The 17,381-nt window shown below is 40.9% G+C and overlaps 1 protein-coding gene across 2 annotated transcripts in view; it reads right to left on the reverse strand.

The window, feature by feature from the left end:
* aff1 (AF4/FMR2 family, member 1) overlaps positions 1 to 17,381 on the reverse strand; it is a 131,954-nt gene that overhangs the window by 67,001 nt on the left and 47,572 nt on the right. For both annotated transcript variants that reach the window (XM_080190922.1, XM_080190913.1), the window contains exons 2-3: positions 12,888 to 13,008; positions 10,218 to 11,135 (exon numbers count right to left, since the gene is read on the reverse strand). In XM_080190922.1, coding sequence (XP_080047048.1) covers positions 10,218 to 11,135; positions 12,888 to 13,008 — 1,039 coding nt within the window. The remainder of the gene's footprint in view (positions 1 to 10,217; positions 11,136 to 12,887; positions 13,009 to 17,381) is intronic.

Consider the following 17,381-nt stretch of genomic DNA (forward strand, 5'->3'; position numbering starts at 1 on the left):
TAGTGGCATGAGACACAAATTAAAAGTATTAAATGTCATGGAGTATTGACAGAGAATCAGGTATGACAACATCTGAAATCTTTAAAAACTACAATGTATAAATGCACAGGAGCTAGGGAAGTACATACAAACAAATGAAATGTGAGACAAGTAAGCAGTCTCCAAAATGGAGATAGAGAACAAGAATGAAGTTATGGAGCACTACACGTGTCTAATGGGAAAATGGAAGCGGCAAAATCTTAGATAAAAATATCTTTAAAATTGTTCGAGATATTATAATCAAGATATAGCAAGAAATTAACATAATACATTAATATAATAAAATGTGCTTTTATAACATGACTGCAAGTGTGGACAGGAGTTAGATACTTTAAAATTATTGGAATAATCAAAGATAATGGATATAATTAAATTAGTGAATAATTATACTCCTGAAGTGTTCACCAGGAAGGAAAATATCAATTCAATAAGTTTCGCAGATCTTTGGAAACCAGTGAGGAGGAGTCACTGATTAAGTTAAATAGGGCTAAAGTCCAGCATATTGTCTCTGGGCCAGGTTAACCTACACCTTTAGACAGCTGAAGACTGGAAGGAAGTCTGCCCAAGCACCTACAACACTAAAATTAAATTCATTGTGTACTGGATGGATTCCATAGAATTTAAGGCTAGCAAATGTAGTACTTGCACCATAAAAAAGGAGACCAATGCTGACACACATACCTAGAGATCCATTAGCCTTATGTCACTTCAGAATAATAAAAATTGCCTTAAATAAACGTACTAAGGGGCAGGTTGGAATAGTACTGAACGATAATGGGTATGGATTTAGGAACATAAGATTCTACCCGTCTCCTCCATTTAAGGAATTATGAAAACAATAATTAGTGGAGTCTCTACACTGCTATTCATTTAAACTTCAAAGTTAAAGTCTAAATTAGATTTAAATTATGTTATAAATTAAATGATAAAGTTCTAACAGGATTAGACAGGGTAGATTCAGAAAGATTGTTCTGGATGGTGGGGATCATGGTTTGAGGCTAAGCAGTAAACCTTTTAGGACCGGTCAGGAGAAATTTCTTCACTCAGGACGGTGGTGAATGTAAGGAATTCAGTACCACAGAAAGTTGTTAAGGCCAAAATGTTGTGTGATTTCAAGGAGGAATTAGATATAGCTCTTGGGCTAACAGGATCAAGGTATTGGTTTAATGATCAGCCATGATCATAATGAATGGCACAGCAGGCTCAAATGGTCTACTCCTGCTTCTATTTTCTATGCATGTTTCTTTTTTACACCAATCGCATATGTGACACTTATCAATTAACCTAAAACCCATGGGTGTCCGGGAAAGAATGTAGGACAGGATAAGAATTTGGATAAAAGATATAGGAGACAACTTACAAATGGTTTTTCAGAGCAGGGGTCAGTTTTGAATAGACTACCTCAGGATTTAGATTCTCAATTCCTATTGTTTCTCATCTCCAATAACTAACCAAGTACAAAGTTTGATAAATATGCAATCAGTAAGGAAGTAGTAAGTGCTGTAGGAACAGAAGGTTATAATTAAACTTCTGCAAAATAATCTAGATCTGTTGTTCAATAGGGCAGATGAATAGGAAATGAAAGGGGAAAGGGCCTGGGTACAATATTCTGTCAGTGAGTCAGTACAGACTCAATTGGCTGAATGACCCCTTCTGCACTGAAGGGATTCTAAGTTTCTAATGCAATTAATGCTGACACGTGCTAAGTTTTATTTGTTGAAACAAGAATGGCCAGAGGAACAGGCACAACGAAAGATGAAATTAATGCAGGACAGTTATGAAAGCAGCCTGGTAGTTATGTAACTCTGATATCAAGTCAACATACAATTGCAAAGGATAGCCGAACATTGAACATATCCAACCAGTTCAATGATATGCAAGTCCAGAGTTACACTGAGACTTTACAATGCAGCTTTCAGTTAGAATACTGCACACAGTTTGACCCAAGGCTGGAATCGAACCTGGGTCCTTGATGCTGTGAGGCAGCAGTGCTAACCACAACCCTGCACAATTTTTGTTTACAAGATTGGTATATCATTACCCACGAATAGTACAGTTACAATTGCTAAAGTCCTTGCCCAACCTGAACCTGACTTATCAGGAAGATCCCAAGTTCAAACACCAGCTTGCACTGTGTTAGTTTATCTCAGCTGGAGGGGTGGTAACGTCAGTACAACTGACACAGTATCTGTGTGGAAGTGAGGGTGCTTTGAAACTGCCATCAGGGTTCCTGGTTCTGAAAGCTAGCCAGTTACTCCTGTTATATAGATATAGAGTTGGGATGAACATCATGCCTCCTGTAGTCAAACAGCTTGCTGACTTTGACCCTCAACATGTACAGTAAAAAAGCAAAGGCCTCAGACATCAATGGAAAAGAATGGACAACATTAATGCCAGAAGTAATTCAGGGATCTACTCCACTCAGAAACAGAAGTGTATTATAATGGAATGCAACTAATGGCATTGTTTTGCAGAAATCCAATGGACTTTAGAAGCTAATATTTCTGCATCTAATTCATAATTCTTTGGTTTATTAGTTGACAAATACTTTCTCTACCACTGAATCTTCATAGTTAAATATACAGTTGAAGGAAGGGATGGTAAATACCCAACTTCAGTATCAGGTTCGACCAGAATTCCACATTCCATGCTGCCTTGATGCATACAGTGCAACCTTTGTAGAACTATTCATGCAGACAGGCTGGCAGGAACTAATTCTGCACTTCAGCCAAATGTGACTGGCTTAATACCTCGACTTTCTGCAATCAGTGGCAGCACGTGGATTACTACCTGCATGTTTAGCAAATATCAGTGTACATCTGAACATGGTGAGAAGATTTTTAAATTGATTGTATTCCCTCCTCAGATAACCACTCACCATGTATTGGGATCATGCAAAGCCCAATCTGCCCATCAGCCAGTGTGATGCACACATGTGCACGAACATAGCAGAGAGCAAATCAGCAATGAGAACCCTGGCTGATCTCTCCCTCCCAAATGGCTTCAACAATTTTGATAACAATCCCATCTGATAGAACTTAATCTCACAGAGCAAGAATCAAAACTGAAATCATTTGAACTAATGTCTCAGCAATTTAGTGGTTTTGTTTTTTAGTGGCTTTGACGTTTTGCTTTTAACCTTCTTGGCCTGTATTTCAACAATGTTTACAATTCAGAAGTTTTTCATTAGCAGTGAAGTGCTTTGGGATGTCACAATTATCATGAAAAGATGGGTATATTGCAGCTTGTTTATTGCTTTTTTCCTTCCTATCAGTTTAAAAAGTTCGTCAAAGCTGAAAAAAATGAGCATAAAAGCTACCAGATTTTTGATAGCAGATTATAATCATTCAAGTATTTTACCAGCATTCTTTTAGGAAGGAGTTATTTTTACCCAGTCTGTCCCATGTGTAACTCCAGTCCCACACCAGTGTGGTTGAATCTTAATTGTCACCTAAGCCCAACAACTTTTATTTATAAAACATCTTAGTGATGGAATGTTCCAAAGTGCTTGGTCAAAGTGGCAAGTTTTAAGGAGTGTCTTAAAGGAAGAAAGTGAAATCGAGAGGTTTAGGAAGAGAATTCCAGCACCAAGGACCTTGGCAACTGAGGGCTCATCCAGCGCTGGTGAACTGATTAAAATTGGAGATGCTCAAAAATCCAAAATTAGATGAACATAGATGTCAGAGGGTTGTGTGACTGTAAGAGATTGTAGGGAGGAGTGAGGCCATGGTAGGATTTGAAAACAAGGATAAGAATTAAGACGTTATAACTCGGAGCTAATGTAGGACAGACAGCACAGGAAGTTACGAAGATGGAAGTACGCAGTCTTAGTGATGGTGCAAAAATAGAAACATAGAAACTAAAAGCAGGAGAAGGCCATTCAAGCCTGCTCCACCATTCACTTTTATCACAGCTGATCAAATTCAATATCCTGATCTCCCCCTTCCCCATGTACCTTGATCCCTTTAGCCTTTACAACTTTATCTGATTGCTTCTCAAAATCAGACAACGTTTTGGCCTCAACTTCATTCTGTGGCAGTGAATTCCACTCATTCGCCACTCTGAGTGAAGAAATCTCTCCTAAAACGTTTACCGCTTTTTCTCAAACTATGACCCCTGGTTCTGGTCTCCCCCCATCATCAGGAAAATTCTTTCTGAATCTACCCTGTTAGAATTTTTTAAGTTTCTCTGAGATCCCCTCTCACTCTTTTAAACTCCAGTGAATAGACTTCTCGCCGACTTAGTCTCTCCGCATATGACAGACCTGCCACCCCAGGAATCGGTCTGATAAACCTTCACTGTGCTCCCTCGAGAGCAAGGGCATCCTTCACCAGAACAGGACACCAAAACTGCACACAATACTCCAGGTGTGGCCTCACCAATGCCCTATATAATTGGAACAAAACATCCCTATGCCTATACTCAAATCCTCTTGCTATGAAGGCCAACGTACCATTTGCCTTCATTATTGCCTGCTGTGCCTGCACAGCGACTGATGCACGAGGACACCAAAGGTCTTGCTGAGTATCCACCTCTCTCAATTTACACTCATTCAAGTGATAATCTGTCTTCCTATTACTGCTACCAAATTGGATAACCTCACATTTATCCACATTATACAGTATCTACCATGCACATGCTCACACATTCAGCCTGTCCAAATCACGTTGAAACATCTCTGCATCCTCCTCATAGCTCAACTTCCCCATCCAACTTTGTGTCATCTGCAAATTTGGAAACACATTCAGTTCCCTCTTCCAAATCATTCATATATAATGTGAACAGTTAGGGTCCTAGCACAGATCAATGTGGAACCCCACTAGTCACTGACTGCCAATCAGAAAGAGACTCATTAATGCCAACTCTTTGTTTCCTATCTGCTAACCAGCTTTCTATTCATCTCAAGGCATTACCTGCCATCCCATGTGCTTTAACTTTACATTGTAATCTGTAACGTGAGGTCAAAAACTCATCCGGGGAGGGAGGGGGGTGTCAAACATGAAACCAAAGTTGTAAACAGCCTGGTTTAGTCTGAGACTATCACTGGGGAAAGGAATGGAATCTGTAGCTAGGGAAGAGTATGGAGCAGGGATCAAAAACAATGATTTCGGTCTTCCTTACAGGTAATTCAAGGAAAATTCTGTTAATCCAATATTGAATGTCAGATAAGCACCTGATTAGCAACAGTGGAGTAATCATGTAGTGGTGAGGTAGGGCTGGATGTCATCAGCATACAAGCAAAACTAACACTGCTTTCAGGTGACTGAGGGATAACATGTAAATGAGAAGTAGGAGGCGGCCCAGGATAGATCCTTTGGGAGGGGGAGGCAGGCACTGGAATACAGGAGCAGAAAGAGAAGCCTTGCAAATTATACTCTGTGGCTATGATTCGAGAAATAAGAATGGAACCTAGTGACAGCAGGTCCAGGTGCAGAACTTTGAAAAGGCTTTAGAAAGGATGACATGGTCTATTATGTCAAAAGCGGCAGACAGATCAAGGGGGAATAGTTTACCTTTGCCACAGGAGCAACTAGAAGCGAGTAACAAATGCTGTCCTCGTCAGTAATGCCCAAGTATGAATTCTGTGGAAAAGGCTGAAGGGTTTTAATGGCCTACAACTGTGCATGAAATAAAAAATAGAAAATAGTTAGTAGGAAAGGTTTTTCTACCTTCATTTAGTTCCAAGAGTCATATCTGACTCAAAATGTTAACTCTGTTTCACCCTCCACCTGCGCTGCCAGACCTGCTGAGTTTTTCTTGCTCTTTTCGTTATTTCAAATACAACTTTACCAAAAAAAAGGCTTGGGTTGGGGTGAATAACAGAAACATTACCAATTGTTTTAGCATCCAACAGAACAAAATTTTAAAAGATAGGTGGTTTCTATTAGATAATTAATATAGTTAATCTTTAAAGAGAGTAAAGAAGGACTACACTGAGTCTATGGAGATTAAATAATAAAAATATTGAGCTTTTACTGGATAAGGCTAGATCAAAAACAACCGCCGTAACCATCAAATAACTTAGCACTATTTGTTATCACCAATATAATGCCAATGCAGGAAGCTTCACATCAATTTGGAAATGGAGAGAGGGGGTTTGAAACTGCCCATAATTCAGCATTCTATCTCCCCTTCATCAATCCCACACTGGATCCTGTTAATACTCCCAACTCAAAAATGATCCCTGGTTCAAATTAAATGATTACTGATTTTAAAAAAAATTAAAACAAAATATTTTTGAAAAGGGAAGTCCAAATTATTTTTTCTCTCGGCAATATTTTTGCTCTTAACCATGTTTTAACCATGAATTACAGACCTTCCTGCAGCCAGAACAAAGCAGCCTGCTTGATTGGCATCCCTTTCACAGACATTTGTTCACTCCAACAAATAGTGGCAGCCGTGTATACCATCTACAAGATGCACTGCAGGAACTCATCAAGAATCCTTAGGCAGCACCTTCCAAATCCATAGCTACTACCGTCTAGAAGGACAAGAGCAGCAGATACATGGATATCACCTGGGAAGATCCCCTCCAAATCATTCATCACGCAGACTTGTAAATATCGCCATTCCTTCATTGTCACTGGGTCAAAATTCTGGAAATCCTTCCCTAATAACACATGGACTGCAGCAGTTCAAGAAGGCAGCTCACTACCACTTTCTCAAGGGCAATCAGGGATGGGCAATGAATGTAGGCCTATCAAGCAATGCCCACACCTTTTAAAAAGTACATCTAAACAAGCATATTTCCACATTTCCCAGCAGCCCTAACATGCACATTTATGGGCTGCACCATTAGAAGAGGTTACCAGAACCCATTTATAAAATTAAACTTTGCAAGGCAACATCCACAGGGCTTGGCGATCTCTAATCAACGCTTGTACACTTCACACATTTGTCCAAGAGTCAACTCAGCTTCCTTGTGAATCAAATTTTCTGTCTTTTAATCTATACGATATCTAATTTTATATGATCAATAGCAGTAATATTGTAGAGCCAGCCTGACTTCCTAAGGCCTCTATGAAGTTTATGTAAAAATAAAGTTCAAAAGGAAGTCAGCAGCTAGAATGTTACCTCCATCCAGCACACGATCAAAAAAAAGAGATATGGCAGACATTTTATGATTTCAGGAAGGCATGGTACACAATAGTCCCATATGCCTGGCGCACACACGCACACACACACACACACACACACTCACTTTGTTCAGATGCACCAGTGTCTGTTATTATTTTCGAGCTAATTTTTTTGGTCATTATTAATGCTCAACGGTTCAGCATCTGGAAAATAGAAAACTTTTCCAAACTAATTACCCTGTGTCTACATCAAACACTCTCTGGCTAAGTGCAGCAAGGTTTAGAGTGAAGGCACAGTTCTTTCTACCCTCTCCAAGCAATATTCTTTAGATGATCAGCAGTTTGACATATGTCAGCGTGATTCAGTTAATAACACACACTTCAACACTCAGATTGCTTTGGGTTCAAGACTCACTTGAGGGTTTGAGTGTGTTAATCTTGGTTGAAGTTTCAGAGTGATATGATGCCTCTATCATAGTCTTTTCATAAACCATTAAACCAAGGCCCTTGCTGCATCTTCTGGTGGATGCAAAAGATCCTTTGGCACTACTTGGGAAGACAGGGCAATTCTCTGGCAGCCTGGCCAATGTCTTTGGAATGAAGCATTAAAGCAAGGCCCCACCTCCCCTGTCAGGTGGAAAATAAAGATCCTATGGTGCTCCTTTTATTGTGTCAGCCACGTCACAGTTGGTAGCAATCGGGCCTGAATCAGAAGGTAAAGAATTCTAATACCACTCCAGCATTGGGCACAAAAATAATGACCAACTGATCAGTGCAGTACTGAAGGAGTGCTGCACTATCAGATGTTTTAGTTGAGATGTTGTACTGAGGCCCTGTCTGCTTTTGCATGTGGACCTAAAATGTCCCATGAAACTACTTTGAAGAAAAGCAATGGCTTTCTCTCCCCAGTGTCCAGGCCAATATTTATCCTTCAATCAACATCATAAGACTAGACTCTCTGGTCATTGCAACAACGATGTTTGCAGCTTCCACATTTCCTACTCTTAAACAGTGATTTCACTTCAAAAGTTCATTAGCTGCAGGTGCTTTCAAATATCCATCATACTTAATGCACGTCTTTCTTTGAAATTTATCCCTCTATCAAAATCACTACACATAGATTAATGACTCATTATTCTGTTTGTTTGTGGAGCTTTATTTCCCACAAACTGGCTGCTACATCCATTTAAAGGATAATAAGAACATAAGAACATAATATTCAATCCCCCTCGCTATGAAGGCCAGCATCCCATTCGCCTTCCTGACCACCTGCTGCACCTGCAAGCTGGGTTTTTGCGACTCATGCACAAGGACCCCGAGGTCCCTCTGCACCGTCGCCTGCTGCAGTTTTTCACCTCGTAAGTAATAGTCCTTCCTACCATTTTTCCTACCAAAGTGGACCACCTCACACTTGCCAACATTAAATTCCATTTGCCATTAATAATAATAATTATTATTATTATTAATAATTAATAATAGCACACTTCCAAAACCATTTGTTTGGGACTTTATTGCGGGCATAAAAAGTGCTATATAAATGCAAGTTCATTTCTGCGTAAAACTAACTATCTTTCAAACAAGGATTGAACTTGCATTTTAGAAGAGGACAACTTGCCTGTGTCCTTGGAAACAAGTCCCTAGACTAATTAAATTATTCAAATGGGAACGCCAGTCCTGAACATTGTCGATCTTAAGGTACACATTCATAATATGCATCAAAAAACCACTCAAGTCAGAATTAGGACTTGTTTCTTGATCTGACTGTGTCTGGCATGAATGCGTTTTCATCACTTCAAGTCAATTGTGTCTGGCATGTGTGATATCAGTTTGAAAATGCATTTTCAATTAACTAAAGATGCTTTAAAACTGCAGCTTGTGTCTTACCAGAGAGAGAATACACAATCCTCTATCATTGATGTTTCTAATTCAGAATCCACCATTTATAGGGGCATGTTGGTGAATGTGGTTTGTCTGCAGTGGTGGGGGAAGGTGGTGGGGGGGGGGGGGGGGGGGGGGGGGTGATACTTGCATTGTGGTTATGGAAGAGGCCTGTAAAATATTGGAGAAAACGAGCAGCGAAAGAACAAATATTAAAGGAACTTTTCATCTTTGAAAACAGATAAAATGCCCAGGCCCAGTTGAAATGTATCCCAGTCTACGAAGGGAAACGAGAGAAAATAGCAAAGACTCCGATCATCATTTTCCAATCCTCTCTAGTTACAGACATGGTGCTAGGAACCACTAAGGATGTACTGAAGTTTAAAAAGGGAGATGTATAAAATTATAAGGGGCTAAGGCATGAGTGGTTATGAAGAATCTCTTCCCTCGGCAGTGAGGATAAGAACCAGGAGAATAGATTTAAAGTAATTGATAAAAAGATTAAAAGGCAAAGGGGAAGAGAATTTATTTTCACCCAGAGGCTGGATCTGGAACTTACTGCCTGCAAGGGTGGCAGGGGTAGAAATCCTCAACACTTTTACAACAAAATTTACATGAATCTCCACTTGAGGTGTTGTAACCGAAAAGGCTAGGGACCAAGGGCTGGAAATTGGGATTGGATTAGATAGACACAGAAGATCAAATGGCTTCCTTCCGTGCCATAAATTTAGAAGATTCTTGGATTTCTTTATCAAGGGGAAGAACACCCAACTGTTCACATTAACTCTGTTTATTCACTCAAGACACTATTCTAAAGATTTGCTTTATTTTTAAGCAACTTCTAAAATGCCTGGAAAAACAAAGGAGAGAGTTCAGGCATGTTCTAAATCTTAAACTGCTTTTCTACTGGGCCAATTACAACAAAGCCCACGGTTCCAGTCTTGCTAAGCTAACCGGACAATGAATTTTGTATTGAAAAGGGGTGTTTAAAGTGGATGGAATCGAGCAAGTTTACTTTGACAACTGATGGCATAAAACATGCATTCACGAAGCTGTTAATCACTTAATTGCAGCTTTAAATCCACCATTTAAATCCCAAGCCTGCTTATGCCACTCGATCATGAATCCCCCAGAAAAACACCTAAAACTCACTGTACCAATAGCTGTTGCCACTAACGAGTTCAGTACAGGAGGACCACCCAGCCAGAACTGAAATGCACTCACCTCAACTGGCCGTGAAGGAATTTTAAGTTTGGACAGCTTCGCCCTGGTACTTGCTTTCATCGCTGCTATATTTCCATATGGCTCCTGGCTGTAATCCTCTGTAGGAGGCTTTAGTTCTGGGGATTTACTGGGAGCTTGGTCTTGCCCATCCATCGGCCTCACATAGGCTGTCGGTTTTTGCTGTATCATATTGGGTTTGGATGGTAAAGACGGCGGGAAAGTTTGAGATGCGTGTTGGCTGGGGACAGGAACATTCAGATCAGACGACAAGTTCTCAGGATCACCGGAGTGTACGTCCTGTTCGCAAGGAGATTTTGTTGGAGGACAGTCTTTGTTGTGACTATTGCTACTTTGTTGTAATTTGGAATTGGTAAACCCGCTGGAATGTAAGGGGGATAATGGTGTTATGGGAGACAGAGGCTGTATAAGTGAGGACAATGGTAACAGTGGTTGAAAATGTTGCAAATGGGATAACTGGACTTTGGCGCGACTGTCCGCATCCACGTGCTGGTCATCCCTCCCACGATGGCTGCTGCAAGTTTGTCGGCCAGTCACGCAGTTGTCCTTATTTTGGCTTCGGTTATGAAATAAGTTGTAGCTTTTAGTGTTATGGCTGAAGCTTTGGCTGTTCTGTTCCACCGGTGCAGTGTTTTTTTGTGTAGAGCAGTCACCTGTTGACGAAGCTGTGCTGCGAGGTCCCATTGACCTTGGGTTGCCACTGTGAAAGGAAGGCTGCAGTGAACTATTACTTCTTTTTGGACCACGCAAGCACTCATTCTTTTCTTGTGACAACGGGACTGCCGCCTTGGGTGCAACAGAGAGTTCCTGATGACTCTTGTTACTTATTGAATCCTCCATCTCATCGTAGTTGCCCAGCATATTCTGAATACGGCTGGAAAGTTCATCCCCTTTACTGGTCTGCACAAAAACAGATAAAATAAATGACTCCAACCCTGAGAGGAATCCTATGATGGTTCACAGACATTTCTGTAGAAGCAAATATGCAAGAAAAATAAAATGGTCTCCCTGCATGCACTAATTGTTGTTTCTAAACATGATCAGAATTTTCTTAAACTTATAGTTTTATTAGTTTCAAAACACATGCTCCAATTTCATTTGGACAGAAAGATGTGTTGGATGTGAGTTAGCATGAACTGAATTATTTTGCAACTTCAGTGGCCAGTTTGCAGCAACAAACTTTGCCAATATCTTTCAGACTTATATCTCAGTGCAATAATCCCAAAACAAAATTTATACCTAGAGTTTTAATATCCATCCTTTCACTTCTAATGCAACTAACTTCTTTGGTGTGTATCAACCCCCACCTCCCGTCAATTTTACGGCCTTTGAGAGCAGATGGATAGTGTTGCCCCAATTGTTCAAAATGTCGTTTTCTTTTTCTACAAAAGTGTAAGGAACGGTTGTTGGAAATTTAGTTCTATAAATAAAAAGAGCCCTTTTAAAATTGCAAAGAAGTCTTTTTTAAACCAAAATTTGTACAGAAGACAATTCTGCAGATCTGATAGAAGTCTAATAAATTATGAGAGGCATTGATAGGGTGACAGTCAGAATGTTTTTCCCAGAGTTGAAATGTCTAATACTAGGGAGCATGTACATTAAGGTAAGAGGCGGAATGTTCAAAGATGTGATGGCCAAGTTTTTTTTTACACAGAGGGTGGTAGGTGCCTGGAATATACTGCCAGGGTGGTGGTGGAGGCAGGTACGATAGGAGTATTTAACGGGCTTTAAGATAAGCATATGAAAATGCAAGGAATAGAGGGACGTGGACCAAGGACAGGCAGAAGGGATTAGTTTAATTTGGCATCATGTCTGGTACAGCATTGTGGGCCAAAGGGCCTGTACCTGTGCTGTTCTATGTTTAAAACTTTCTTGCATGCCAACAAAAAATTAGACCAACAACTCTTTTACGGAGCTTCAACTGTTGCAGACTCAGCTCTGACAAAGGGTAATCCAGACTCAAAACTTTGGCTCTATTCTCTCTCCACAGATACTGGAAAATCTCTGCATGTCTAACAGCATTTTATGTTGTTCCAGACACAGAGGTGGTCATTTTAAAATGGGACAGGAGGGACAATACACATGAGTTTCAAAAGTAGGTGGACCATCTAATGATTTCAGGAGTAGGGTCGGTCTCAACCATCAGGCCTCAGTTCCACATGTTCTTTCAGTGACTTTCACGAAACTGGCCAGATTGACTGCTGGGCCAGCAGACGGTAGTGAAAATTTGGATACTGGAAACAGGGGTCTTGCAGGACAGAGTCTGTAGAAGTTTAATTTGTGGGCTGCCTGTGGCAAGGCAGAGATCAGAGCTTCCTGTAGAGCCCAAAGATGTATCCCCTTGCTTTTCCTCAGTCACCCAAGGACACCTAAAAACATTTTTTTAAAAATGATTCTGCTGCCTGGGCCTCTTCTGTCCCAAAAACCCTCCCAGCAGTGTGGCCTGATGTAAAATTAGTCACTGCTCAGGCTTCCAACTAAAACCGCATATCAGGCCCCATCAGTTAAATTGGAAACCCAAGCTGCAAATTTAAAAAAGAAGTCCTACCAGCTTTGGGCAGGCATCCTGATTATAACAGGCACCCGGAGTGGTGAAATACAGGATTTATAAAAGGTTAAAGCCAAATGAGTCTAAGCTGCTTTGCACTTTACCTTGTACGGCTCACCAAACAGAGGGGCATTTTCAAGGAAAGGTTCTTTATCGAGCTGAATTTCTTGGTTTCGCCTTTCCCTTTCTTTAATTCGAAGCAAATTTCTGTCCTCATTGTACAAGCTGTTGAAGAACAGAAAAAAACTAAATGTCAGATTTCTTCAGATGGATTTCACCTACTTGGTGATCTAATTGCAAAATTAATTTAGGTAGGCAGTAACAAAGATCAGTAAACAGGCAGTTGCATGTCAATCAGTCCACCGATGGGCAACTTTTCTGCTGCTTGGCCCCTTCCTTTGACAGCATGTTTTTAAGTTGGCTATCAGTATGTTACATGCAACCTTGGACATTCACCATTTGAAAATACAATACAAATAGGAGTTCCAAAATATTTGATATTTAGCCAGACCTATCTCCTACTTGTAAGAAAACTCAAAAGGGTCCTGAAAATTTTGATATTATAATACTGCATACATATGGGCGGCACAGTAGCACAGTGGTTAGCACTGCTGCTTCACAGCTCCAGGGTCCTGCGTTCAATTCTCGGCTCGGGTCACTGTCTGTTTGGAGTTTGCACATTCTCCTCGTATCTGCGTGGGTTTCCTCCGGGTGCTCTGGTTTCCTCCCACAGTCCAAAGATGTGCGGGTTAGGTTGATTGGCTGTGCTAAAATTGCCCCTTAGTGTCCTGGGATGTGTAGGTTAGAGGGATTAATGGATAAATGTAGGGGGAAAGGGCCTGAGTTGGTGCAGACTCGATGGGCCAAAGGGCCTGTTTCTGCACTGTAGGATTCTATGTTCTACGTTTTAAACACAACATAAACGATATACAGAGGACAAGCAGCCAACGTAAAACTGCAATTCAATGGAATGGAAGTGACAGGTCCAGCTATGGTTCTCACGCTCAGGGTTACGAACCACGGCCAATGGTGGAGCTGGAGAACTTTCAGTGGTGAAGGCAGAGGAACTCGAACTTTGAGGGACAACGGCTGCTTATAAATCAGAGGATCCTTTGAGAAAAGTACTTGTTTCTTTAAGCGCACATGAGGAAGGCAATGGGAAACCACCTCATATCCTTTTCTCTTGTTATATTGCTCAAAGTTGAAAATGGGAGGCTCTGATGAGAAACAGAAGAGCAAGGTGCAGGACTGAGGGGTGCAGAGTGGACCTGCCCTTGGGCAGATCACCACTGCACCATAATCACATTATAGTGGTATCACTAGAATTTAGAGTTCAAACTTCATTATCAGCGTGCTCACTGAACATTGAAAACATTCCACGCATGCTGCACATTTTCTATTTTCATTGTTATGTATTGAATAGGATTACTCTGTAAAAACCTCATGATGTGCAGTAAAAGGACAGTTACTGGCATGAGAACTAAAAGATATGTACATGGCATGATCTGACAAAATCCAGCCTACCAAATGCACATCATAATTACATCTCCACTGACCACTGAAAACAAGCAAATTGGTTATTCATCCAAATACCACCTGTGTGACCTGAAATACAAAAAATGGCAATAACCTAGGAACTATGACTACTTCAAATTAGCTAAAAGTATGAGGAATGCTTTGGGGGTGTGGCAAGGCATGACAAAAATGCAAGTTTTTTTTTAAGATTTGTCCCAATTCCTATACAATTGGTGACAAAATGCTGATTTAAAAAGAACTGTAATAATAGGATGCCAGAGTTGAGACAGGAACTCTTGGGAGTGCTGACTAAGAACGAGACACTGGTCAGGCTCTCTGTCTGGTGAGCTGATGATCTTAGATGAACATGTGAACAAATTCAAAGTAGCCTACTGATAAAAGTAAAGTATATTTATTAGTCACAAATAGGCTTACATTAACACTGTAATGAAGTAACTGTGAAGAATCCCCTAGTTGTCACACTCCGGCGCCTGTTTGGGTATACCGAGGGAAAATTTAACATGGCTAATCCACCTAACCTTCACACCTTTGGACTGTGGGAGGAAACCGGAGCACGTGGAGGAAACCCATGCAAACACGGGGAGAATGTGCAAACTCCACACAGACAGTGTCCTAAGCCAGGAATCGAACCCCAGTCCCTGGAGCTGAGAGGCAGCAGCACTAACCACTGCGCCACCGTGCCACCCCACTAACTATAATCAGATAACAGTAATCATTTAACACTTCAATAAAGTGCCATAGATTGAATGTACACATCTCCCAATGTGCTATACATACAGAAGTCAGGTCAGATTTATTTTTAGAAGCACTGATTTTGCTACTGGTTGCCAGTTATTTCGGTCACCGAACACTTGCCGAGAACATGCACGTGCAATTGACTGAAGTATTAATTTATCTGTAGTATCTTTATTTCCAAATATAATCTTACAAATATGCAATACTGATAATTGAACAAACATTCGTCCGATGCCGAAAGATGACTACATACTCAACCTGCCATGACAATATTTTCTGAGGAATGACAATCAATAAACTGAAGATAAAATACAGGGTACCTTTCTTTGCCCCTATAGGAGGCGGCTCGCTTCCACAGTTTGTCAACTTTTGCATGGCTATTAGTGAACAGATATAATCAAGTACAAAAATAATCAAATCTGTGCCAGCACCTCGACTGCTGCACTTGTCAAACAGATGGCTTGTGGGAAGGGGAAAAGGAGTCAACCAGCTAAAGTACATTTGTGTGTAGGGGTGTCAGCAAGAAAATAAAAGAAGAAGTGAAAGAACATTCAGTAACCATACAAGTTGCAAACAGGAGTTTCACCAAACAGTTCTTCACACACATTCAATAAAGTTTAACAGGGAAGGTAACTAACTCACTTCCCCGCTCCCACCCCATGTTTGGCACAGCTATTTATTCATCGCCTTGCTCCCTGAAAACAATACCAGGGCTTGAAAGGCTTCTCCAACTAAATTTACAGAGGTCGGTCCTGTTATGCTGCTCTGATCAATTACACGTATTGATGCTGGGTAATGGTGGACACAATCCTCTAGGATTTCCTCATTGCTGATACAGGTCTCGAACACAACAGTCAAATATGCTAGATTGTTCAGAAATTCAAAACAGATAGACCTAGTCACGTTATTTTCTGTAAAGCTCTCCAATTTGTTTAACTCGAATCTTGCAGCAAAACAGTTGTGCCTAGTAAACGATCAATTGAATTCTAGAAGTGTTACAGTTGTTTAATGGGTGGCCATATATGTGCAATTTGTTTGGACAAATAGCTGCTCTTGTTCTTCCCCTTTGAGAGCGAGAGAACAGCCAAAAGCAAAGCAGATGGTATCAGTAATCCTATTACTACTAAAGCAACTGTAGAAACGTGGCACCAGTGCAACTAAAATTATAGATGAGTGCACAAAATCCAACATTTAGCAGGGATTTCTCCCACTATTAGCATGTCCAGGGTTTCCCTCATTCAAATTTTCTCCTGTGCTCCTTGCGGGCTGGGTTCAGGATGGAAGCATCACTTTGGTACCTTTCCCAAGATATCATCCTACACACCTCAACCAGATTACGCGCTGGCAGGTTTTCTAAAGCTGCGTGCAATCACATCCATGCCAAACACCAACTTGCTCTGTTTACCAGGAGCACTGACTAGCAATTGGGATTGGGTAAACACTGCTGATATTCCCCCCACCATCCAAACCCTTCTGACCACAGGAAGTGCAGAGGCCCACTGCACTCCAACTTGCTGTCATCAACTAACTCGGAGAAATTTTTGTTAAACTTAAGAAACCAAGTTGAAAGGTTATGGTTCATAGGGTAAAATACCAAATTATAAAGAAAAAGAATAGCTATGTCAAAAGAGATGTTTATTATAAATAAAAACAGACTCTGGAAAGAATTCTCTAGTTTTCTTTTTTCCACTTGGAACTCAAAAGGATGAGTACAGTGTGAAGGCACAGATGAGGAAAACATACAGGACAGCATAAACGGGATATACATTTCAGCATTAGATAGAGAATGGTTTTCCCCAGTGGAAGACTCACTCTGTATGCTGTGTAGCAACAGGTGAACCTCCTTGGATATGGGAGCAGTACTCCCTTTGAGGACGGTCTTCGATTCCATAAAGTTGCTGCTGAGGGGAAGGTGTTTGCTGTGACAAAGATTGAAACCAGGTTCGTTGAAGCCAACTTTACAAAGCAGGGGGACGTGGAGGTGGAGAGATTTGAGATAGGAGGGGTCAAGAACATTGCTAGATGAAAAATAACTACAGATTAAGCCAACAGTAACAGTTGTAGTTGTTGGTTACATTTGGAGTGATGTGGAGGAACTCTTCCACTTTGCACATCCGCACCTACTCCCACGTCAACAACTCCCCATCTGATGGGCAACAACTCGCTGGAGCTCATTGCCACAGGTACTGCTGAATCTCTGGGAACTTGCTCATCTGGCTATTCATATCTGAACCATGACAGCGAGAGTCAATTATTTGATCTCGTAAGCAATATGGCCAACCCTCATCTGATTTATACCAGATGCCACCAATCGCTGATCAGGCTAA

The sequence above is a fragment of the Carcharhinus amblyrhynchos genome, chromosome 1 (assembly GCF_965287045.1).
Source record: "Carcharhinus amblyrhynchos chromosome 1, sCarAmb.v2.hapA, whole genome shotgun sequence".
Taxonomy (NCBI): Eukaryota; Metazoa; Chordata; class Chondrichthyes; order Carcharhiniformes; family Carcharhinidae; genus Carcharhinus; species Carcharhinus amblyrhynchos.